We start from the raw sequence: 26,553 nt of genomic DNA on the forward strand, positions 1-26,553 counted from the left end.
CTCCTTTCTGTGGAGGTGAGTAATAATAATCCTCGGCAGGAACTTCCAGGAGCTTCTGTTTCTTGCTCTGATTTTTATTCTGGTGCTTTCTCTCTCTTTGTGTGTATGTGTGCGTGTCATCCACCCACACACCACCTTGACATTTTCATTCCCTCTTCACATCTCCATCTCATTTCAGCTGTTTTGATCTCTTAATGCCACACCAGTGTTTCTCTGCAGCGCTATTGTAATCAGCTGAATGCTTGAGTGTGTGATCCACAGAATCCCTATTTGGGCATAGAGGCTGGAAAGCAGCACACTGCTGTTCTCACATCAAGCCATGTGCACACTATCATGTAGCTAATGACAGCTAAATTATTCCATTTTATATGATATAAGTGCTGTAAAAACAAGCATGGATGTCTTCTATCAGCCAAAGCTTGTCATTAGTAGATAATTGAGTTTTGTCTGTGCTTGCTTCTCACACACGGTGATTAAGGAAAATCAAAAGTTGCGAGTTCCCTGCAGCTTTTAAGTATGTTCAGTGTTACCTGTCGTCTTCTTACAATAGCAAAGATGTTTGTCATGTGCAATGTTAAAGCAGCTGAAATAAACCTATGTAGAAATCCGCAAAAGGACATTTGTTTTGATACATTTGGCAATACTGACAAAAAATCTAAACTACAGATTTCCTACTTTACTGCTCGTCTAACTGTCCTTTTTTGGTCTTCTGACAAACTTTGTGTGTGCCTGTAATCATGTGTTGTGAGTGATGGTGGTGACTGATTGGATGCCTCAGTTTCCCAGACAGCTCCTGTCTACATGTTGCGCTACCCCTGAGTCTCAGAGCCTCTGCAGACTGCAGAAGTAAAGGGAACCCAGTGTTGTGCGAGTCTGTTGCACTAAAAACCTGCAAATGAACTGTTTCTTTTTCAGATGATTTTTGTATGCATCAACAACAAGTGTATTCCACTTTTGTGCAACTTTTTCTGTGCAGAAAGCTCTGCACGATTGGCCCATAACCCTTTTGAAATTTCATGACACAAAGTTGAAGTTTTACATTGAGGTGGGAGTTAATATCCTGCAGGCTTCTCAAGAGGTTTGTTCTCAAGGTGCTGCTGCAGCAGGTCTGTGGGAAACAATGTGTGTTTGTGTGGTAAAATCCTCTTTTCCATCGCCCATCCGTCGTCTCCCAGCAGCTTTCAGCAACACACCAAAAACAAACCAACCCAGGTTTGTATGTGTGATGTGAGCTCTTCATTTTAACTGTCTGAATATCATTAATATTCCCATCAGCTGTAATGTCTACATACCTTTTATGGTTCTGGTCTGATGGCTTGACCAGACTGACCAGAGTCTTTTTTTTTTTCATTTCAATAATAAATATCAAAGGTTTGATTACTTCACCACTGTGTGAGCTGCGTGAATATTCTTTGACTTTCTGGAAGGACAGTGACCTGTGTGCTAGGGTCAGGGTCTGTCTCAGGGATTTCCTTCCTTCTCTCTTTGTTTCTTTTTCTGCTCATTCCAGGAAAAAGGTTTGTTTGTTTTCTTTTTGGTATTCCCTCATATGGTATTTTGTGTTGCCACAATAGACAATTTCCTCCCGAATATGCATCATTGTTTGTAGTCTTTTCATTTGCAGCCCTTACGTACCTGTACATGATGTTTACTCACTGCCGCTGATCCCATGACCACACAACAACTAAACACAGCAGGGAGGAGGGCAGAGCAAAGTGTGCCTGCATGTCCCACAGAACATTTTGACATGCTCTTTATCCAAAAATTACTGGTATTTACCAAACATCGGGTCCATGCGAATTTCAGCCTTGCTCATTACAAAATATGACATTCAGTCTTCCTTTTTATACAGACTTCCTAGAAAGAGTCTACTGGATAGGGTGCTACCATTATCCGGTGTACAATAGCAACACCACGATGCCGGCATTCCTCAATTTAAGGACAAAAGAAAAAAACATTGGGAAAATAACACAGTAGCATGACCCCAAATACAGAGTACGGTCTAAAACGTCTCCAGATACACTTACTGATGCATCTTGCCATCTTGGATTGTTAACCTGGGGTTGGTGGGGCTGCTCCGATCTGTGAAATCCAACTCGAGTAGCTGTTTCACTTTAACATTCTGACTGGGAATTCAAAAATTCCCATTTCATCTTGCTGCCATCACCATTACCATTTACACACACTCGGCCCTGCCAACGCTTTCTTCTTCACTTCTTGTGCACTGTCCATTGCTTTGGATGGTATTTAACCTCAAGTGCTTTCACTGCACCTGCTTCTTGCATCTGTTCCATCTGCCTCCCTCTCATTCGCACACACATCGTGTTTTACCTCCACTGATTTTTACTCCTCTCCTCTCCCGTGCGTACCTCCGTTGTGATCTCACTAAAACTCGCAGTGTCCTCTGCAAACATTAATAATAAAAGCCTTAAATATGAACTTAGAAATGATTAAATGACTGATTATATGATTAAATAAAAAACAAATATTAGCTTGAGGTGAAGGGAGGACAAAAGAAAGGAAAGGAGACTGCTACTAGACATGCTGTGAAAAGTGATCAGGGGTGCAATGCTGTGCACAGGGCCCAGCAACTAAAAACTAATCATTTAAGCTCTTAGTTAATGGTTTTAAATATTTTGTTTAATTCACAACATTTGAACAATGTTTAATCTTTTCCATTGAGCTCATTTTTAGAGTGTTTTCTTTTACACGAGTTGACTGGTGTGATTTTGTTTTCGCATATTTAAATAATGAGATTAGTCAGTCTCACTTATCAGACAGCCCAGTAGTCTTTGGGAAACAGAGAGGGAATGCTGTAATCTTTGTTGCTGCAGATTTTACTGGCATCCACGCTGAGAGGTTACTTTGAAATTCCAAAGAAGCTCCAGCCCTACAAAAAAATGTTGGCTTTAAGCACCAACAAGCAGGAAATTGAGACAACTTGTTTCAAACAGAAGCTACACCCACCTGAAAAGTGAAGCCAGCATGGAAGTACCATAACTCCGCTTTCTTTTTAATAGCAACTAATGGATCACTTTGGTCACTCATTTCAGCTCAGAACAAAACAGTAAGTCCAGTTTGTGAATTTTGCTCATTCTAAGAGCCAGAATGCTTTATTATACAGAAAATACACATTCTAGATAATCATTAGCCAATGAGCATGCAGTTTTGCAGCTGACGCTCACTCATCATATCCTCTTTTAAAACACCAAAGCGACAGAGGCGAAAAAGCTCAAAACATCAGCGACCAGCAGGTGACCTCACCACAGCCTCTGTCTTTCACACCATCTATGGGGTAAACTGAGTGTGAGCAAAGGGTGCTCTTTACAGTATTAGTCTTGCAAATCTACACCCAGTACAAAATATTAAGCTCAAAATGTGCATAATCACCACCTACATTTGAGATTTAATCATTAAGAGGTGAGACACACATTAGCTGCTCGCGAAAACAAAACCCAAATGTCTGTTTAATCGTGTTCTCTGGGTAATTATCAGCACAATGACTGCATCACTGCAACGTCAGCGCTGAACCAGTCGCTTCTTGAGCTGAACCTTTCTGATCCCTGTGAACTGTGTTGGTGAGTCTGTTTCCCAGGCCCTCAGCATGCCACACACACTGCGTCCTGGGAACTTAGACAGACTGAGAGGTTCCCAGTGCTCCCAGTGTGCGAGTGTTTGTGTGTGGAAAAGACATGGAGGTCAGGCTGTGGTGAATCAGGCTGATGGTGAAACAAGATTCCCTTGAAGCCTCATCTCTTAGTTTGTAAAGACAAAGTTTAAAGTGGATCCTTCTGGAGAATTCTGGATTTCTTAATGCCACTAATTACCTCCAAATCTTCAAAATACATTTTACTGCTGATCATCTTATAAGCCATCGATACAGGAACAGATCATTTTCCTTTAATCCAAGTTGACTATTAATCACAAGCAGAGTAATTGTACAGTAGAATATATGTAAAAGGAAAGCAGTTATTTTACAGGCCAGATGGAAACAGAACAGAAGCCTCTGAGCATGCTCACATCACGTCTTTCCGTCTCCTAACCAGCTGATGTGGCTTCTGAATTGTACCTGTATGTAAAGCATACACCTCCTCCACCCGCTCATTCTGAGTCCGACAGACAACTTCCTGGAGTCTTCAAAAGCACGCTGTGATTTGCATGTTGGCTACAGAAGAAGTAATGCAGGATTACCTACAGGAAACTGAAAATCATCCGCTCAGACTCTTCAACTTTCACATCGTGCGATGACTCACCTGTCCTACAGAAACTGCTGACACGTGCAACTTTATCTGTTTAGAAATTACTCAAGTTTGTATCAGCAGGTTTGTTCATGTGAAAAACTCGTTACGCTTGAAGATGGTGAAGTGTGTAAACTACGATTTTACAGCCTGAGAAGCAAACTGAATCATTAGAAGCTGACACACACACACACACACACACACTGAAGCGCACCAATCTATAACATTGCAGGTTTGTACTCGCTTTAGCGGCAACATTTCCAGGGACTCTGTGTAGCAGAAGTAACAAGAAGGAGCTGCAAACAACGACACCTTTTGACATCATCAGATTGAATCATTGGTGAACAAAACTGTGAGAAAAAGAGTAAAAGAGAGGAACTACTTTAGGCTTAGAAACATACGATATCTAGAATTTAGGAGACAACATACTGAACAAAATGCACCCTTAAAATGATCTTGCCGACTTTCATGTATAAACACAACAGCACCACAGGTTTTGTATGTCCTCTAGCTCAGAGTTTCCCTCTCTGTTGTGCAACAGCAGCAGGTTGAAACTCATCCCCTCAGGCTCTCTCACTTTCTGCCCCATTGTGTGTCCTGTTGCTCCATCTCTGTGTGTCCTCTCGATCCAGCAAGTCTCTCTGGTTCTCCCTGATCTCGTCTCGTCCTACAGGTTTTATTTCTTGAAAACTCACATCTCATCCAGCAGGAGGAAATGTGGGAAAACTAACACCTCCTGCAGCTCCTCTCCCACCCCCATCTGTCCCTTTAGGCGGACATCACACCATAAAAGTATTTTAAAGAGTTTTAAAAGTTGTCTCATAAATACACTTGAGTATATAACCACAAATGTGTTCAACATGAATATGAGAAAAATGTGTACTGACGGTTCATTTAAATGTTGCAGAGGTATGGTGGTTTGTGTGAGCAGGTAGAAGAAAGAAGACTGATGACCAACACATGCACATAACAAAGTATTGGCTTCATGACTGAGATATCTGCCTAGTAACAACAGTGCATTTGATGTTTGCGCCTGAAAATTCTGAACTTGCAGAATACCTGCAGCTACTTTGCACTATTACTGCTGCAGTACCTCAAATAATACTGCAAATGTTTGTACTGCTGCCAGTTTCCCAGAAACTAAGACTGATGTTCACACAAACATACATAAAGCTACAGAGGAAACGTAACACAGGCTGTGTGCGTGTGTCTGTGTGTGTGTGTGTGTGTGTGTGTGTGTGTGTGTGTGTGTGTGTGTGTGTGTGTGTGTGTGTGTGTGTCTGTGTGTGTGTGGGAGTCTGTAGGGTGTGCAGTATCACATGACAGAAGGAGAGAGGAGGGCTGTGAGAACAAATGCAGAGAGTGGGAAACTCTGGATAGAGGGAGCCACAGTGAGGGTGAGAGAGCCTGAGGAGAGAAAGGGGTGGGGCCTGGGAACAGGCAGTAGGGCCTCTCCATCATAAATAACACAAAACTGAATCTCTTAAAACCACAAACTGAGAAAACATCACAAACACCAGCACCCACTTTGAAAAAAAGTCTGCAAAGCATAAAATGACGTCTGTCCTTTCATAACGCTGGTTGGTCCTCTTCACTTTAGTTCTTATTTCCACAAACTAGTTGCCTCAAAGCTCTTTATTTTGTAAGGCAAAGATAATATTTGAGAGAGAATCACAAATAAGTTTCCCTTTTAACATCAGTCCCCTCTGAGCAAGTACTTGGCAACCGTGGGAATGAAAAACTCCCCTTTTTAGAAAGAGCCCTTCAAAAGATCCAGGTTCAATGGTGACGATGACATCTCTGTCCTAGGATGGTCAAATAAACAGAGTGAGACGAGGAATAGGCCAAAAGTTTGAATTTAAATTACTCATGGAAATTAGAAGCCCCGGGGTTTGCAGAGGTGTTGCTGGGCTGATGACTAAAAGCCCTTTTTCACCAGTACTTCCCTGATTCACTCGGCCTGACTTGACTTGGTTTTTAGGGTTTCCCGTTAAGTGGTAGCAGCTTGTACCAGCACTGCTGCTGATTAGATTTTGATCAGTGGTATTGATCATGTGTTTTTGAGCTTAGGTCATGAATTTCAACATTATATGATGTTTCACTCACAAATATCACAAAGTAAAACCATGATGTGAACACAGTGTTTTTGTAGGATGTTGATAAAACAGAAAACAGTTTTCATGGCAAAATCTGGAAGGTGATTAATTGGTGTATTATTTGTACTGAAAATAATCCATTTGTCTGCTGTTTCCCACACTAGGTGATACATATCAGCGGATTTTACATTAAAAATTAAGAAAGTTCTTTTTCTAGGATTTGAACCTTTCTCAGATCGTCAATGTTTTTATTAAATCCCAGGACCACCTCACCCAGGAGGTGCCCACAAAGCATCCCTGTCAACTGGGTCCTTTCAATGTGGAGGAAGAGCGTCTCTGCTCTGAGCCCCTCCTGGTCGGCCAAACTCCTCATCCTATCTCTAAGGAAGAGGCCAGCCACCTTTTGGAGAAAGCTCATTTCCGCCTCTTGTATCTGCGATCGAGGGGATACTGAGATCTCTACAGACTGAGACAGGGTCCAGCCCCTCTCCAACAGACTGGTTCCAGAACCCAAGCTGTGTCTTCAGGTGAGCCCGACTATATCTAGCTGGTACTTGTCAACCTCACGCACTAGCTCAGCCTCCTTCCCCAGCAGAGAGGGGACATACCATGCCACAATCACTAGTCTCAGTAGCTGGGGGTCCACCAGGGTCTCAGCCTCTGGTCAACACGCATCAAACACTGCACCCGACCAAAGGTGAGCAGATCTCCCTTCTTCGGCCTGCCTGGGCTCCAGGACGAACTGTTCTCTAGAGTTTTTTCTCACAACAGAAACTGTTTGCAGACCACTTAAAACATGCTTCACTCCTATAGCAGCTGCAGTTTTAACACATTGTTACATTGTAGGAGTAACCTAAAGATCTCCAATTTTAGTGTGCAGTACTGCCAAACCAATGAGTTGGAGAGCTGGAACATCTGAAGCATGTTTCCATCAGAAAATCACTAAGAGTTGTTGACCTGAGTGAAACACTAACAGTCTGAACCGTCTCGTTTCATGTCCAGGTCCCTCTGGTTCAGACTGTCGGTGGGTCAGAACAGTTTCCTCCACCTCCTCAGTCCTGTGTGCTGAGACGTCTCGACTTCAGTTTACCGCAGAAAAGCAGGAGAACGTGTATGTTTGTCTGTGTGTGTGTCTGTGTGTGTTTATGTGTGTGTGTGGCAGACAGCAGTTCAACTTTCTCCTTCGGCTCAGACAGAAAATATTCTAAACTGATGTTAATCGTACAGTTTGGGATTTTCTCAGCAGACTCTTGTATGCTGCTACAGGCTACTGCACTCCAACACCATTGAAAATCTTCACAGCTCCAGATTTTGTTTAGACAATCAGAAACATGTCAATGATCACAGTGGTTCAAGTTAGCAACAATGTCGTATTGAACCAAAACAGGAAGGATGCTTACACAATAACACAACCACCACCACAGACTGTACATACAAAATTGGCATCAATAATTGGTTTTGAGTGCATTTTGAACCCTAGGTACCGTTTTTCTGATCACCGCCATGTTTGGTTTGTATTTTACTGGAGTCCCAATTGACCACATTTAGATGTGATGGTTAAGTGCTAATTTAACAGGATAGCCTTGCGGACAGTCAAAGAAACCAGTGCCCCCAGTGCAAGCCTAAAAGCTTAAAACAGTTTGAACAGGTGAGTCATCACAAAACGCCATCAACCCCAGTACAGCTGCTACCACAGGGGAAGAATAGAAAACAAAATCTTTGATTGTACCAAGCAGTGTGATTGGTTTTTTTCCAGGAAGTGGGGCAAGCCTCAAGTGACCATTAGAGGAACTGCATTTGCTGGCATTGGCGTGTTGGCTTCGCTTTTCTAGCTCAAGAATTTCCCACTTGGTCATTGCCAATGATCTCTTTGTCTTTTTATGCAATGCTAGGTAAACGCTATGATGCTTGGATCCATCATTAGGTTTTGGACTAGTTTTCAACTATATTATTTCTGTTTTTTTAGGGCTTGTTTTAGTTTCCTCTATGCTGCGTTGGGATGGTTTGAGAGCATGCATGGACTGTTCCTTGGCTTGCTTATGGATGGTTTTAATCTGTTTTAGACATGTTGTGAACTTGATCAAGTCATAATAACTCCATAAATTAATGTACTAACATGTGTGAGTGATCTTTTATGTATCCATATGTCTGCAGTGTATAAAATTAATAATAGTGGTGCAGTGTCAATGTCATCTCACAGCAAGAAGGTCCAGAGTCTGAATCCACATTTGGATGCATGAGTCCTCTCTGAGTACTCTGGCTTCCTCCTGCAGTCTAAAGACATACACATGGGATCACATAGGCTCTGTCTAGATTTTTATGACAGTTCAATATTATAGTGATTGTGTTTGTTTGTTAAAAACACCCACATCAGGATCATGCTGCACACACTGAGGGATGTTGCTGTTAATGGATGCTAACAGAGATCAATACACATTGAGCTCACAGTCACAGGACACCAGCAGCTTTCTGTATTTTCTCTCCTTGAGAACCAGCTGAGATCTGACACTACTCAGCATTCAGCTTATATACTTTTTGTATTTTCCTGTAAACATTCAAATCTGTTTATTTTCAGTTGAAGCTTTCATGAACTCAGGAGCTTCAGCTTTCCCACATCATGTAACAGTTTCCCAAAACTGCTCCTCAGAGGACAGTTTGCAAATCCTCTGCTCACGTAACAGCAGTATTTTACACTGTCATACAGGTGCAGCTGAACTTGATTGATTTACATCAAAATTATTTCATTTGGAGTGACTCAGTGGGTGTAGCTCAAGTAAAGCATTTTGAGTGCTCAGAGAAGAAAAGTGCTATAATGGAACGAGTTTACTCAACGACTGCAAGCCTCCAGTGGCCTGAGTCTCAAACTTCTGCCACCATGCTTGACAGCTGGTACAAAGTGCTTATGTCACTATGCTGTGGTTGATTTTTGTCAAACATGGCATGTGCACCATGATCAGACATTTTCAATTTGATTAACTGTGCAGGGGACATTGTTTCAGAAGTCTCGTGGTTTGTTCAGATGCAGCTTTGCAAACTTTGTTGTCCTAGCATGGTTCATTTATCCTTTTCAAACAAGCCATACTGGTTTAGTCTTTGCTAACTGCACTTAATGAATTGTTGGTAAATTGGTGAGTTTGGTTTAACGTTCACTCCTGGGAACATTGTTAGCACATAGCTGAAGTTTTAATCAGTTTTATTCATATAGTGCCAAATCACAACAACATCCGCCACAAGTCACTTGCTCACAATTGTGCAAGTGCTTGCCCTCTTGATTAATATGTTAGCAGCAGGAGTATGCCTTTACATATGACTGCAGCGGTTCCTTTCTTTTTTCTCATATATGTCTTATATCTTGTTATTTTAGTGCAGATTACACAGTTTTAGCAAAACAGTCAATTTCATGCCTGTAAATGTGAAAGAATCCTTACACTGATCACAGTGAAGACATCAGAAATAAAGGAGCAAACTCAGAGGGTAACTGTTCTTTTGTGAGGCTCAAATGCGTAAATATTGATGAGTAATCCATTTTTGTGTTTTCTAACAGAGAGCGAGCTCATACTGACATCATGTGAGCCTCATCTCTCTCTCTGTGCTTTGATCACCCGCCTTCTCACTCCATCCACAACGGCCTCCTCTGATTGGTCAGCTGAGCCCGGCTCACTGTTTGACTCATCCAATCCTGTGGCAGTGTGAGGGGAGGAGATGATGTCATCACCAGCAGCTGACTCACCGGTCACATGAGATCAGTCTCTCCCTCCCTCTCTCCATTTTTCTCTCCAGGTCTGCATTTCCCATAGACCCTAACACTTCCCGAAAACACATCAGCTGACAGAGACACCGACCTTGTGTGTGTGTGTGTGTGTGTGTGTGTGTGTGTGTGTGTGTGTGTGTGTGTGTGTGACATCTTGTAGTTCATCTTGGATGATATCAGACTACATTTTTAGCGGTGATCTCATTCTAGAACCAAAAAAACAAAACAACCCCCCCATAGAAGTCCTTCCAGTGCACACTAGACTTTCTCTGTGCTTCATGAGTCTTATTTTATCTGGAACTGTTATTTCTTTCCTATTTTATATTTTTAACATTTATCTTTAGATGCAACCAGGAGAACCTGCTGTTTTAATTTCATCATCATTTCCTATTTTTAATCCTCAAACTTTAACGTTTTTCTAAGGTCAAACTATATTTTTCTTTAATAAAGCCTTGCTACTCATATCTAAAATGTATTTCTTCCAATATACAGATATGATCACAGCTTTCAGCAACTTGCTAAACAAACCAAGCACCGTACATTATTTTCTTCGGGGTCGTCCTCTTTTGCACCTCTGAACCACTTCCTGTACCCTGACAGTCCCATTCTCAACACTCACACTTTTGCATTTACAGGAACTCTTTCAAAATGCAGACAGTGAACTTTTACCCTGGTGATGAAGTGTTGTTGCATTTATTATAACCAAACATCCTCCTCACACTCCTGGTGTTCATATTTTTTTGTTCATGCCACCTTTAGCACTTCCCAATGATGCTATTAAAGGATAAACCAAATCTTGAAATGAATAAGCTTGCTACTATTGCTGTGTGATTTTATAAACTGTATGTAAATCAAAGCTCAGATTTGTGTTAAAAATAATGTTTAAACACAATAAAAACCTGCTGTTCACTCTAGGTCTGCATTTTAACAACATGAAGTTCTTCACAGAGGGACTTTACCCCAGTTTGGGCCTGTGGCAGGGAGTTTTAGCTCAGCTCGTAGAGAGGAGAGGTCAGCCTGAGTAGTTCAGCGAGCAGTGCCAAATGGTGTTGACTGGCACATGTGCTGTATACCAGCTTCTACAGTAGGATGCTGAGGCCTGAAGGAACACACTGGGACCAAGCAGCAGATGCAGCCGTGGCAGACTGGGCAATGAGTCAAAGGAGGCATCCTGAGTTGGTTCCTGCAAGATTGAGCTGTGAAAGGCTGTGTGTGAAGATGCTTGCCTGTAAACTAATCAGCAGCATCAAAAGCTATTTTGTCCTTATATGGACGGAAAGTCTTGGGCAGCAGTGACGATGCTGACGAGCGTGTGTGTGTGTGTGTCTGCGTTAGGGGTGGAGGGCTTCCCTGGAAAACAATAGAAGCTATTGCTTTGTGCTGAAGCTGAGTGATGATGTCAGCAGTGAGTCAGAAAGCAGCCAGAGATGGAAAACAAGTCCTCCCTAGAAGAGTGGAGGGAGGGGTTCCTGTTACAGTTTTTTACAGTCGCTAACAAGCATTTGTCCAAACAGTTGTCACATTTGCAAAACTCTAAACACAATTAGCACAGGATCGGTCTGTTGTGGCCATACCATTCACACATTTCATGTCGTGTTCACCCAATATGCAGTCAGTGAACACATTTCCACAATGCTTACATTTTCTTAACAGACAAGTTATACCTCCCAACAAAACTATGGACTGTTCTTGTAGTATCTACGAATGTTAACACACAACATCCCACAATAGCAAAAACAATATTCCAAACCGTAGATACAGTATAAAAACCTCTGCCCCTGCAATGATATCAGTACAAAAACAATATCAATATCAAAAATATATCTCAGCTGTAAACAAACAAACAATTGAATAATTGAGACACAGCTGATTTATGTTGGGTAAATTGGGCCAACCACACCTTCTTCCATTCTGGCTTAGACTCAGTGGGGTTCATAAGGCAAGACCTTGAGGAGTGATGTTTTTGGAAACAAAAAAAAGACAAACACTGTAATGTCTGGTCGAGGAGGAGTAAGAGCAAGGGGCCCAGGGAGAAGAGCAGGCCCAAGGAGAGGGCAAGGTATAGGTGTAAGAATGCGTGGTGGTGGCATTCCAAGGGCTGCAAGAACAGTAGTCAGTGATGAAATTCGTGCCACTATCGTTGACCATGTAATCAACCATGGTCTTTCACTAAGAGAGGCTGGTGAAAGAGTGCAGCCCAATTTGAGGCGGTCAACGGTTGCCTCCATTATACGCACCTTTCAACAAACCAACAGGTAAGTATTGCATTTTACATGGATTGTTCCTATTCTCACTTGACATGTCAATATGGTCATACAGTAATGCATATGTTGAATTGTCTGTCTTTCTAAAGAATGCAACGTCTTCCACCCTCTGGGGGAAGAGGAAAGCTCCTCAGTAATGATCAGGAGCTTGCCATTGTGGAAATGGTTACTGCAAATAATGCAATAAAACTGCGTGAAATACAAACCAGAATTGTGGCGGACCATGAGATATTCGACAATATCGATAGAATCAGCCTCACAACCATTTCGCGGACATTGTCCAAACATAGAGTGCGGATGAAGCAGCTCTACACTGTTCCCTTTGAGAGGAACAGTGAGAGGGTCAAGGAGCTACGACGACAATATGTCCAGGTACAGTGTATATTCAATCCAATGTCCAGTTCTATAAGCTTTGCACTTTGCAAGTAGGTAACCTACACAATACTAGGTTACAGTACAGTATGGTATACAGTACTAACATGACTTACATAAACTTTGTTTCAGAGAGTTATGGAATTGGAGGCCAACCAGGCCCCTCATGAATTCATATACATCGATGAGGCAGGATTCAATCTGGCCAAAAGGCGTCGACGTGGACGGAATGTAATTGGAAAAAGGGCCACAGTTGATGTGCCAGGACAGAGAGGGGCAAACATTACCATGTGTGCAGCAATTGCAAATGCAGGATTACTCCTTCACAAATGTCAGGTTGGACCCTATAATACAGAGCGCTTGCTTGCCTTTCTCAATGATCTCCACCAGCGCCTGGTTCCAGAGCAGGGTCAGGAGGGTGAAAACATGAGGACCTTTGTAATTACCTGGGACAATGTGGCTTTCCATCACTCGCAAGCAATAACAACATGGTTTGAAGTCCACCCAAGACTGGTGAGTCTCTTCCTTCCACCCTATTCACCTTTCCTCAACCCCATAGAGGAGTTCTTTTCTGCATGGCGGTGGAAGGTTTATGACCATCAGCCACATGACCAGATGTCCCTCCTTGAAGCCATGGATGCTGGCTCCAGGGACATCACAGTTGACGATTGCCAAGGGTGGATCCGACATACCAGGCGGTTTTATCCCAGGTGCATCGACTTGGCTGACATTAGATGTGATGTTGATGAAAACATGTGGCCTAACCCTGAAGATCGCAGAGATTAGATGCAACTTTTTTGCCTTTTTTTTAGCCCCCCTCCCCCCCTTTTTATCTTGGCTTTTTGCTGTTGTTTTTTTGTTCAGAATGCTCTTGTGTGTTTCATGGATATTTTGTTCACTGTAAGCAATACTGTAAAACTTTCTCTGTCCTATCATACCGTGTTTCTACTGTACCTCCTGTGGTAAACAGTAAAGAAACAAAAACTTGTTTGCTTTTTACTGGAATGCTTTTGAATGTGAACATTACTGTACATGTGGACATACAGTTACCAACCAAGACATTTCTGGTGTCAATATGGTGGATTGCATGTTTCGCATGCAAATACCTGTAAAACTGAAACATAAAAGTCTATGCAGTTTTTGTAATGTCAATAATAGCCAGTATTTTGAAACCTGGTGTACTTTGATTGACTGCATGTACCTTGTGAAGTGAAAACAAGTGTTATTCTTTGACAGACTAATTTCATTTTGAGTCAGATTTATAGTGTTTTTGTACAGTTAGTGTGTGCAGAGAAAGATGTGTTCTAATTTTGAAATGAGGAGTTAGTATATATTTAACAAAGTGTATTTTTGGGAAGGATATTATCCATTTGGCCAATTGTGTTTTGTAGGTGTGGGTCTGTGTTAAGAGTTTAGAAAAAGTATCTGAAGTATGGGTAGGCGCTTGTTAGCGACTGTAAAAAACTGTAATAGGGGTAGCCTGGTAGTGGTGCTGTGGGGTGACCACTGATCTCAAACTCCTGCAAGTCAGTGTTATAGGTCTGGGAACTATGAGAGGAGGCCTGTGGTGCATTCATGTCCACGACAGGGAAACACATGGGAGGTTCAACATTTTTCCTGCCAGGAAATGCCACCTATAGCTTAGAGTTCATAGGGTCAATAGCTGACCTTTCTGATGCTGAGGGTGTAGACTCTCCTCAGCTCAGCAACAAGAAAACACCCACCCATATTTGGGAACTGTTAGGAACGTCTTTTGCTATGTTAAGATAAACTTTCCTAACACGGAGCCCTGCTCTATGATTTTATGACCTGACAAGTGAGAAATCTTCTCTTCTCTTCAAGTTTTTTCCACCCACAGTTGAATTACTTCAATTCCAATGAGGCTCAACACAGCTGCACAGCTGATGAAGTCTGGATGATAAGGGGTGTTCAGTTTAACCAGGTTTGGTAATTATACCACCTTAATGCAATCCTGTAGATACTGACAGCTCAGCTAGGACCGCTCCTATCTGACTTTGGGCCCAAAGTCTGATAGGAGCGGCACTATCTGACGCCACATCCTGGTCATCAGACCATCACAGGGAAAACACATAAAGACAAACACAGGCCTTTCTACAAAATTACTTTGCTTTACAGACAATCCTTTGCCCCCAAATGATGCATGTAAAGAAGAATAGAGAAATGATCATGATGTGATTCGTTCTGTTTGTGATGAAGACTGCAGTCTGCAGGGGCAGTACCAGGACTGGAGAGTTCATAACATCACAACATTTTAAATTTGCTGTTTCATGATTGTGAATGCAGTTTTTTTTGTTGCTTTAATTAGCCAATCAGCATGTGTTTCCTGTTTCTGTGAGTCAGCTGACACACACACACACACACACACACACACACACACACACACACACACACACACACACACACACACACAGGGTCAGCTGACTCTACCGAGGCGACAACTCTTACTTATTCGCTCACATGGTTGTCATGCAGATTTTACTCTTCACAGTTACTAGGTGCACATGTGTGTGTGTGTGTGTGTGTGTGTGTGTGTGTGTGTGTGTGTGTGTGTGTGTGTGTGTGTGTGCAGGAGGACATGTGTATCACAGTCACATTGGGGGGAGCGTAACACTCTCATAAGGATTCGAGGTTTGAATGCAGCTCATTGTCATGTTCCTTAAAGTGATGCATGTGTAACTCTGTGTGCATGTGGCCCAGGTATCACTGTAGGGACTTACGTCTCCACACTTACATGATACCATAGAGGAGCAAACACATGTTCCCCTGACTCTGCATGTTCTAAGACATGTTTAAACTTAAAAATCACCACTTGCCTAACCAAACAGCACTCTCTTCCTGACCTTCAGAATAACACCCCGGGAAAGGAATGCAAGTCACTGTAAATTCCTCTGAAGTCATGGACACATGACTGTGTGTGTGTGTGTGTGTGTGTGTGTGTGTGTGTGTGTGTGTGTGTGTGTGTGTGTGTGTGTGTGTGTGTGTGTGTGTGTGTGTGTTCCTGCTGTGGGGGAGCTAAACCTCCAAATTACCTTCGAGGAAAAAGTTCAGCCAGCCTGGTATTTGTGACGCCAACATTTTCCTCTTCGCTCCCTGACTCTTTATTTCCAAACTGGAATGCAGCAACAACCTGACAGTTAACTGCTCTTAATCTTTGTTCAGACTGCAGAGGTGAGGTTTGCTGTGAGGTTTCTGCTCCACATGTTTATTCATTATCAGTCATGATAAGTGGCTGAATACTTTCTTTTGAGAACAAATGTGCAGCCAATGTCCTGTTCTGCCAGGACAGGGCGCATCATCCTGCTGAAACACTCTGTGGTGGACAAAAAGAAATGAACATGGTCAGCAACAGTACCTGGGTTATATCTAACTTGCATTTGAAAATCACAGGGTTAAACAGGTTAAAGGTTAAAATTGGCACAATTTTAAATGGTGTGTTAGGGTTTGGTAATCTGACAGTTTGGCAGTGAGTACAACTGAAATACTTTATATGTTTGTGCACAACTTCCTGGATTCACTGTACACTGGAAGAAAGCAGAAGTGCAACAATAACAATGGAGCAATTACTGGATTTCATTAGTGTTCATGTGTTTTTCCTGCAATAAGTAAATACATAAAGCAGACAAAAAGCTTTGTGTGTGTGTGTGTGTGTGTGTGTGTGTGTGTGTGTGTGTGTGTGTGTGTGTGTGTGTGTGTGTGTGTGTGTGTGTGTGTGCACGCATGTGCATGTGTTCGTGAGCATCATTTCCCCTTTGAGCTGATAAGGGAGGACACACACCCACTGACCGTACTGAGTATTTGTGTGTGGGTGTGTCTGTAGGCTACAGGTTATTTAATCCAGATACTTTACAGCACCTTTTCTTCTCCACTTCCCAAATAAGGACAAAAGCTCTCATAGACACCTTACAGGAAGAAACCTTTCAGGAACAAAAGAGCAAACAGGGCCCGTGCCTAAACATTTCCAAGTAGGAAGTAGCATCCGAGCTTCCTTACAGCCAGCAAAAAACTCTGTTGTATAATACACACATTTTATCAGAAAATGAAGAGCACACCCTCTGTATTCAGTAAAGGATACTTCTGGTGTATTTTAGACTGTGGGACTTCCCTTTAATATGCAAAAATGGTTTGTGCATATCAGCGGAAAATGTGCAAGCGTCCTGCAGCTTTCAGGCTCCGTGGAGCCTGCACCACTCCTTTATTGCAGGGTTTTCACTTTATTTCAGGGATTCAGTTTAATTTAGTTGTTGTTGTTGTATTTCAGTATTTCCTTATCTTCTCAACAGGTTGTGGTCATTTTGAAGAACCCACGTAGTCATAATTAGGCACAAAGAAAAAGAATGTAAATGCAGGGTCCAACCTGAGACTTAGACCATGAGTTCTAGAGAAACATTAATCGAATTAATCAAACACCTGAAACAATCGCAGATCTGCTAACAGTGTTTCCAAACTTGTAAAACCCAGACAGTCATCCATCCATCATCTACTGCGTATACAGCTCAACGGTCTAACCAGACCTCGAGCCCTTCAAGCTCTGAATGATCTATAACAGTATATCTGAGGCCCGGTCCAAGTCTACAAAGTCCCAGCACCTTTCAGTATACTCGATGAGGTACTGAGCTAGCCACCAGTATTCCACTACTAGCATAAAAATAACCTGGTAGTTATTCATCCTGAATCTGAGGTTTGACTAACTTATTCACTCTTCTTTCCAGTTTTTGTTTATTCTACACCTGTGCAGTAAAACAATAAAAGAACAAATGACAGAAAATTAGCTGCACATGAAAGTCATTACAGGTTCAGCCTGAGGTTTATGTGCTTTACCTGAGACAGTTTACTGCTTACACATTGCTCCATGCTCCTTTTATGGCGCATCCTGTGTGTCTGTGGACGATGATTCATTCTGGAGAAAGCCCTGAGAAAATGACATCACCAGCAACATCTGGAAACCGGAGAGAAAGTGTGTGTGTCATGCAGCACATACTGAATGTGTGTGTCTGCGATTTTGCAACTGCAACTACAGGAAAGTCACAAACATGTTTTCATGATTTTACATTTTTTTCTCACCAAAAATCATCAAACTGTTTAAAACTGATATTTTGTAATGTGAAAGAGGACACGCTTTGGCAACATACTAGAAGACTAAAGAAGAGTCTGAACTTTCCTACAGTCACCTCAACCAAATGCAACATTTATGAAGCAATTTGAAAGTATTTTGGGTGTTTTGTAATTGAGCTGTAAATCTCGTTTTCGTCCCCATTTTTGTTTAGAGACTCTCTGCTGCTTCAGATACATCAACAGAACAGAGACACACTGTAGCCCTTCCCATTCGGTTTTCCTAGAAGCCCTTCAGCTGAGCCTGCAGGTACACAAATATACACATGTGCGCGCGCGCACACACACACAGAGCTCAGTGTCTGAGTTTTGTCCCTCTGCCAGTCACCCGCCCAGCTCTCTGTCTGCACACTTCTAGGAAACGAAGCTAAACTGCTGAAACAGGAACTGAAATCCTCCCACCAGTTTTTGCATGTGGATCCACAGGAGCCTAATTACTCGCCTGAATATAAGACCATCCCTCCCTTTCTTGACAAAAGACCTTTAGAGGTCAGGAAACTTGGCAAACTTCCCCTGACATGCTATTAGTGATCATCCTCTGAACACTGTAAGATGTATATGTCTTGTATATAAACAGAACTGATCTCTGCAGTCCAGCAGTTAGACTGGAACTTACCATCATGAAATAAGCTGTTAGGCTTGTAATTCTGTGTTTGCAGGCAGACCTTTTATACACTCACTTTTGAAGTAGTTTTTATTGTGAGGTTACAGAGGGAGCAGCTGTAACAGTGGGAGTCATACATGAGCTTTCCTCCTCGTGGAAACTCTGATATCAGCTGAGTCAGCCTCAGCTTGTCCAGAATCAGCAAATAAAACTTTGTGTTGGATATTCTGAACACGTTTTCTGAGAGGCTTCCTGCACAACCAGACACAGACAGAGCTTTAGAAAAAAACAAATATATACAAGGACAGAGCAGCCAATCTCCTCCCTGCTCCTCAGCGCAGACGTGTCACAGTTCATTGTTTCTCTCATGTAGTTCTTCTGAATTTTTCAGTGGTCTACTCTGTTACAGTCAGTGTTGCTTAGTAGCAGGACTCCCTCCTCAGTCCCTTATGGTCACCGTGTGTTTGTTTTGAAGGGGAAACACCTCTGAGCGGGGTAACATTACAGAAGACCTGAGAACAGCTCTCAGAGGCAACTTCAGGGGACTAAAGGGGCCTCTGTGGGGGAGTCGCTCTGCTGTCAGACTGAAGTGCTTCATTGAGTGCTGAAACAGTGAGCGACTGTTGGTGACAGCAACAAAACAGAGGAGTCATGTGATCTGAAAACATACACATGCATGTTAACCCCTCACTGTGTGAACACAGAGCCACTGTGTGTTACAGTAATGAGGTTAATGGGTGCTGAGTCTCATGGCCTCATGACTCTGACACACTCTGACGACTTTGATTTTCAGTCAGAAATAGCCGACAGCTTTGAGCTCGAAACAATGAGAACAAAGAACAAAAACAGCTTAAACAGACTTTTTATGATGTCCACATTCAGAAATAACAGCGGCTTTTTGTTTAAATTGATACAATATCCACAAAATGTTACAAGTCATAAACTATTTTAAATAATGCAAGCTAGAAAATGAAATGTTAAAAATATATTTTGGTAATAAAAGGCACATGAAATATGCTTCAAATGACAAAAACATTTTGGTATAAAATAAATACAGCGGTCCCTCGTTTATTGCAGGAGTTACTAAAAATAACCCGCGACAAGGCAGTTATTTTTAGAACCAACTTTAAGTAGCCAACTTTATTTTTTACAATTATTATAGATGTTTTAAGGCTGTTAAACGCTCACTACACACTTTATACACTTTTCTCAGACCGGCATGAACATTTTCACACTTTTCTTTCTTGTTTAAACTCCCAAAGTTCAAACCTTCGTAGACAATTAAGTCCAGTATTATAGAATGAAACCAAAGATCAAACCCTGTTTTCAGGTTCAGAACCTGAGAATAGAGCGGCTGTGAGAGAATTCAACATTAAAGAATCATTAATGAATCAGTGGTACGGACGTGGAGGACGCAAGCAGAATGAGTTGAGGAAAGAAGTCCAACTTTTTGTGCGACGGTTAGCATCTTCCTCGGCCTTTTGGGTGCTACCGTTTCGTCAACATCGTTGTGTTTGTTGGGGAGAAAACTTACAAACATACAGTACAGCACTTCAGAGTCACACTGCTAGCGATCGAAGATTTATGTAAAAGCTGGTGAACCGCGTTATAGCGACACTGGACATCAAAATGAATCACATGATCTCATGAGTCCAACATACTGAGAGGACTTGGCTTCCCTGTCGACCTGCAGCAGGCCGAAAGGTCACAAAACATCAGTTACTCACTGACCCTGAGTGAACAGAGATGCTGTTTGCAGCTGTCAAGTTTTTCTCATCTTATCTTAGACTTGCTCATATTTAACATTTATAGTATCCAGTTAATGTTTTAAGTTTGCATGTTGTTGATTGGCCCTGCATTAAGAATAATAGTGTCATCACAGCTCGCAGAAACCCATTGTAGACAAATCACATTCACATATGTTGCAGCTCACGAACTGAAAGATGATCATTTAATAACAGTGTTTCTATTTAGAGGAAATTAAAGTCTTTAAAGTCTTGTTGCTAAACTTTGAGACAAATAGAGGGTCACACTGCAAGTCAGAGATCAGCAGCTGGACCTTCAAAATAAGACAAGAAACTGTCATTATGTTATGCATGTGACTATGTTAGTCACGGTGTCACGTGCAGTCTGATCAGTGCCGGTCATTGTGAGAGTATCTAAACACACAAATGGCTGTCAGAGTCAATCAGCTGTTAGTTTGTCCCCTGCAGCTATTTTTCAGCAGTTAAAGATTCTGAATTTATTTAGGGTTAAAAATAGAAACAGGCTGGACACAAACAGTTAACAGGCACACAAACTAACCCACAGACTGCTGTAAACATGCTGGATAGCAGGCAATGCATCATGGGAGAAATACAGAAAAACAATGAAGCTCAGAACTGTTATCGGACTCTGAGTTTAACTCGACTGTTGGTAAACAGATCAATATTTTATGTGTTGTGATTTGCAGATTAAAGATTATATTTCTAATTTGTTTTGCTGACTCCTCATACTGGATACAGTTTAATAACTGAGTGTAATTTGAAGGTGGAGCACTGTCACCTCGTGATGTGTTAAACAGAAAGTTTGTCTCTCTACATGGTTTCTGACAAGCATTTAATGAAATAATACTCATTATGTGCATGAATGAATTTACTGAGCGTCCCTGCGTGTGTGTCTGTGTTGGTGTTAATCCCCTCAGACAGCTGGCGAGTGTGTCTGCTCTGACACCACTGTGTTCAGACTGTTTGGCTTCTTCCTCAGTTTGGTTTTCAGAGGATTAAACATGAAGTCATGACGTCTCTCAGCTGTTCCCTTCACATCCCAAATGGATTTTTATTGTTTACAAACTGCTTTCTATTTCAAACCCATTGATGCTAACTGGAGCTTTTCCTGATTTGCTTTTCTGTCAATTCATCCATCCATTTTCTGGGGGGGTGGAGCCTATCCCAACTGCCACAGGGTGAGAGAAAGGGTACACACTAGACAGGTTGCCAGAGCAAACACAGACAACTATGGGTATCGTTTAGGTTTTATCCGATACCGGTGCCAAACCGGTACTTTTGAAACGGTGCCGGTGCTTAAACTGTGTTTGAACCGGTGCTTAAAGAATGAAGAACACAAACTTTGTCCAAAAACCTCTCATGTTCAGCTGTTTTTTTGTAAAAAGATAACAATGTTAGCCTTTTCTGCAGCTACAGGGAGTGCAGAATTATTAGGCGAGTTGTATTTTTGAGGAATAATTTTATTATTGAACAACAACCATGTTCTCAATGAACCCAAAAAGTTTCTGTGGTGCATGCCTTTGTGTTGTTATGCTCGGCTCCAGGAGGATTCTGGGAAGTGAACTGACAGTTTAAGAGCAGTAAATTCTCATTTCTGATAAATGTTTTGGCTCAGAAAGAGTCAAGCTGATGACACATCTGTGCACTTTCTGTTTTTTGGATGTGTCACTCTTGTAGTTAAAGCTAAATGCTCTTGTACTTCAAAGGTTGGATGATTAAAACGCAGCAAACCCATCAGGGTCCATTTGTATAAGCGCTGCGCATGCATAAAGAACATGCACCTTCTTCTAAAAAGAACCATTTGTGGTGTTGGTGCATAATTCAGTCAGTCGGTGTATACATGTGTGAAATGGTTGATGTAATATACAGGGAGTGCAGAATTATTAGGCAAGTTGTATTTTTGAGGAATAATGTTATTATTGAACAACAACCATGTTCTCAATGAACCCAAAAAACTCATTAATATCAAAGCTGAATGTTTTTGGAAGTAGTTTTTAGTTTGTTTTTAGTTTGAGTTATTTTAGGGGGATATCTGTGTGTGCAGGTGACTATTACTGTGCATAATTATTAGGCAACTTAACAAAAAACAAATATATACCCATTTCAATTATTTATTTTTACCAGTGACACCAATATAACATCTCCACATTCACAAATATACATTTCTGACATTCAAAAACAAAACAAAAACAAATCAGCGACCAATATAGCCACCTTTCTTTGCAAGGACACTCAAAAGCCTGCCATCCATGGATTCTGTCAGTGTTTTGATCTGTTCACCATCAACATTGCGTGCAGCAGCAACCACAGCCTCCCAGACACTGTTCAGAGAGGTGTACTGTTTTCCCTCCTTGTAAATCTCACATTTGATGATGGACCACAGGTTCTCAATGGGGTTCAGATCAGGTGAACAAGGAGGCCATGTCATTAGTTTTTCTTCTTTTATACCCTTTCTTGCAGCCACGCTGTGGAGTACTTGGACGCGTGTGATGGAGCATTGTCCTGCATGAAAATCATGTTTTTCTTGAAGGATGCAGACTTCTTCCTGTACCACTGCTTGAAGAAGGTGTCTTCCAGAAACTGGCAGTAGGACTGGGAGTTGAGCTTGACTCCATCCTCAACCCGAAAAGGCCCCACAAGCTCATCTTTGATGATACCAGCCCAAACCAGTACTCCACCTCCACCTTGCTGGCGTCTGAGTCGGACTGGAGCTCTCTGCCCTTTACCAATCCAGCCACGGGCCCATCCATCTGGCCCATCAAGACTCACTCTCATTTCATCAGTCCATAAAACCTTAGAAAAACCAGTCTTGAGATATTTCTTGGCCCAGTCTTGACGTTTCAGCTTGTGTGTCTTGTTCAGTGGTGGTGGTCTTTCAGCCTTTCTTACCTTGGCCATGTCTCTGAGTATTGCACACCTTGTGCTTTTGGGCACTCCAGTGATGTTGCAGCTCTGAAATATGGCCAAACTGGTGGCAAGTGGCATCTTGGCAGCTGCACGCTTGACTTTTCTCAGTTCATGGGCAGTTATTTTGCGCCTTGGTTTTTCCACACGCTTCTTGCGACCCTGTTGACTATTTTGAATGAAACGCTTGATTGTTCGATGATCACGCTTCAGAAGCTTTGCAATTTTGAGACTGCTGCATCCCTCTGCAAGATATCTCACTATTTTTGACTTTTCTGAGCTGTCAAAAACTTCTTTTGACCCATTTTGTCAAAGGAAAGGACGTTGCCTAATAATTATGCACACCTGATATAGGGTGTTGATGTCATTAGACCACACCCCTTCTCATTACAGAGATGCACATCACCTAATATGCTTAATTGGTAGTAGGCTTTCGAGCCTATACAGCTTGGAGTAAGACAACATGCATGAAGAGGATGATGTGGACAAAATATTCATTTGCCTAATAATTCTGCACTCCCTGTATGGGGCATATATGGTATCACTCTTGGCTGGAAGCAGTGCTTAATCAATGGAAAACACAAACTTTGTCCAAAAACCTCTCATGTTTAGCTGTTTTCCACTTTTTCTTTGGTCATTTTAGCCTTTTTGTCCAGGGTGAAGGGAGTATCTGCCATCAAACAAGAAGACAGCTGCATGTAGCTATGGTGATGTTTGCTAGTTCACCTTACATGCATTAATGTAATAACGTGGTTAGCCTACTCAACGTAAATTACACACGAACAACATTAAGCTACTCACGCAGAGAAGAACGGCTGCTGCTGCATCATCATCCTCATCATTTCTGCTACACTGGCAGGGCTAGGGGCCAGGACTCTCCTCTTCGGGTTTTTGGGGATGTTGCTAACTCCGGGTCCGATAACAGGCACCACACCCGCAGTAGATGTGCTCGGTGTGAGGGCTCGCAGCAAGCTATCAAATACGGCGCATTTCTCGGCTTTTAAAAACCCGCTATGCGTCGCCAGGTGTTTCATCAGATTCGAGGAGTTACCTCCTTTGCACAGTATCACAGTATCAGCTTAAAGCACTTGTTGCTGCTGAGTTTTTATTTTGCTGTGACTAACAGACTTTGACCGCTTCGCCTTGAGCGTTTTTAATCTGTAGCTCTGCTCTAAAAGAACGTACGTACCTGGGCCCGCCTACTACGCTTGCAAAGGTAAAATGATTGGCTGGAATCCAAAGTGTATCTCAGGGGAAAAAAGCACCAAAATAAAGCACCGAAATGTGCGCTGCTTTTCGGTCTGGTTACTACCGTTTATGTCAGAACCGGTGCCATCATGGCACCGGATACCGGTACCCATCTCTACAGACAACCATTCACATTCAGTATGGGCAATTTAGAATCACCAATCAACCATCGTCCATTAACTGAGCTTAGGTTTTTGGACTGTGGGAGGAAGCCAAAGTGCTCGGAGAGATGTGAACACTGCTCTACGCATATTCCTCACTGAAAATATCACTGAAACCAGCAAACTCATATTGGCCACTGTCATAGTAATCCTAAAAGCAGCTGGACATAAGACTGAGGCTGCAGACTGAGGAAGCCCCCAGTGGAGAGGAAGAGGAAGGCTGGCAACCAAAATCAGTGAAGCTCAGAAGAATGTTAGTTGGTTAACTGAGGAGCAAAAGGGCGTCACAAGAGACCGGTCCTGGATAAAGAGAGGTGCAACAAGAAAACCATAATTGAGACTCTGGAAACTGGCAGCAGGAATAATAGCACATCTGTCTATTTATCTACTGAGTGTGTGTGAGGAAGAGAGACAGAGAGAGACGGCACTCTCTCTCCAGCCATTAATACCTTTTTTCTGGCGTCCCAGTCGAACAGGGATCCCCAAACAACGCTCTGCTGCTATGGGAGACGCACCAGTGCTGTTGCTGTGGTGACTTGAGTCACTCATAGCCTCTCACACATGCAGTGTTTACTATTAATTTTAGAGAAACTTTGTGGAATGAGTCACCTTATCAGCTTCTTTTGTTTTTGTTTTAAAAGTTATCAAAGTAGAAACAAAGCAATAACAAATTTACAGTGTAACTGACTGTAACTAAGGGGGATTTTCCAGTTTTGTGTGTGTGTGTGTGTGTGTGTGTGTGTGTGTGTGTGTGTGTGTGTGTGTGTGTGTGTGTGTGTGTGTGTGTGTGTGTGTGTGTGTGTGTGTGTGTGTGTGTGTGTGTTATATCAATTCCTATTCATACTCAGAGGGACCATATAAGGAAACAGGCTGCTGGTCAGACTATGTTCCTCTTCTGGAAATACAACGTTTTACTGGAAAGATTCATGCAGAGAAACAAAGGAAGTTGTGGACAAGGTTAAACTTTTTAGGAATGTGAGGAATGATGAGCGAGATTCCCTGGAATCAGGACTCCCCCTTGCTCTTTCCTTTAGTTTCTATTTCAGTTTGACCTTGCTCTCTTCTTCCTGAGCCATAATACACACTAATAAATCTACACAGAATCTTTAAATGCAGAGTATCACTGCAAATCACATTATACCGTATGAATATGTAAATAGGTAAATGCTGTAAGTGAACACACATAGAGGGTTATTCTGGTGTTTGTAAGGACATCATATTGACTAGCATCCATTTTCCACATTTCATACTAAAATCTAATGATTTACCCGATTAGACCGTGTGTTGTTATCCCCAAAAGAGCAATCTGTCCATGCAAACAGATTAGTCTCCGCAACACGAGCAAAGTGAGTGCATGTGCATGTGCACGCACCCACACATGCATGAACAATGTGAGTGCATGTGTACGTGCACAAGCATGTACCAGCAATAACGCTGCAGACAGGGACAGGACGTTACCTGGATTCAGATCAAACAAAAACAAAAACACGCTAGTGAAAAAAACTCTCCCTCCCTCCTTCCCTCCCTTCATGAACTTTCCTCTAGTCCACCCCTCCTCCCTCTCTTTCACTTAGCTCTCGCCCTCTGCCTCTCTGTGTTCTAACGAAACACAAACCTGAGGACTGTTTGTCCCGGGAAATAGTCACATGTCATCATGCAGGAATCTTGCACACTTAACTGATCTGAAAGCAGCCAGCAAGTCTCTAAAGTGCAATTACAGAGTTCTGCAGGAAGAGCCCAGAACACACAGGACTTCACCACACCCTCCACTTCTACCTCTCTATCTATCTGCAGACTTACGGCCTCAGCACAGTCTAATTATTTTAGACTGAGCAGCCCGGCAGTACCTCAAAGCTAGCTGCAACATGAATCAAACACTGATGCATCAATAAATATAATCTGATCATTCTTTTTTCCATGTTTTAATTAACATAATTTAATGGCTTACAGTACTGCCCCTTTCATTTAAAACATCCATGCTTTACACTTTTAAAAACTCCCACTTTTTGCAGACGTGCT

At 42.2% G+C, this 26,553-nt stretch overlaps 1 protein-coding gene and 1 long non-coding RNA gene across 2 annotated transcripts; both read left to right on the forward strand.

Annotated features, from left to right (window-relative positions):
* Window positions 1-2,933: 2,933 nt before the first annotated feature.
* Window positions 2,934-10,676, forward strand: LOC146653268 (uncharacterized). Its single transcript, XR_014907654.1, has 3 exons — window positions 2,934-3,067; window positions 6,597-6,861; window positions 9,879-10,676. It is a non-coding gene; the product is annotated as an uncharacterized LOC146653268 (long non-coding RNA).
* A 1,577-nt stretch (window positions 10,677-12,253) lies between these two features.
* Window positions 12,254-14,162, forward strand: LOC146653269 (uncharacterized). The gene is made up of 3 exons (XM_085382433.1): window positions 12,254-12,340; window positions 12,439-12,721; window positions 12,854-14,162. The coding sequence occupies exons 2-3, from the start codon at window positions 12,440-12,442 to the stop codon at window positions 13,505-13,507; spliced, it is 936 nt and encodes a 311-aa protein (XP_085238559.1). The 5' UTR covers window positions 12,254-12,340; window position 12,439; the 3' UTR covers window positions 13,508-14,162.
* Window positions 14,163-26,553: the final 12,391 nt, after the last annotated feature.

Source organism: Rhamphochromis longiceps, linkage group LG15 (assembly GCF_057381845.1).
Source record: "Rhamphochromis longiceps isolate RC_006_pf linkage group LG15, R_longiceps_female_GT1.1, whole genome shotgun sequence".
Classification (NCBI taxonomy): Eukaryota; Metazoa; Chordata; class Actinopteri; order Cichliformes; family Cichlidae; genus Rhamphochromis; species Rhamphochromis longiceps.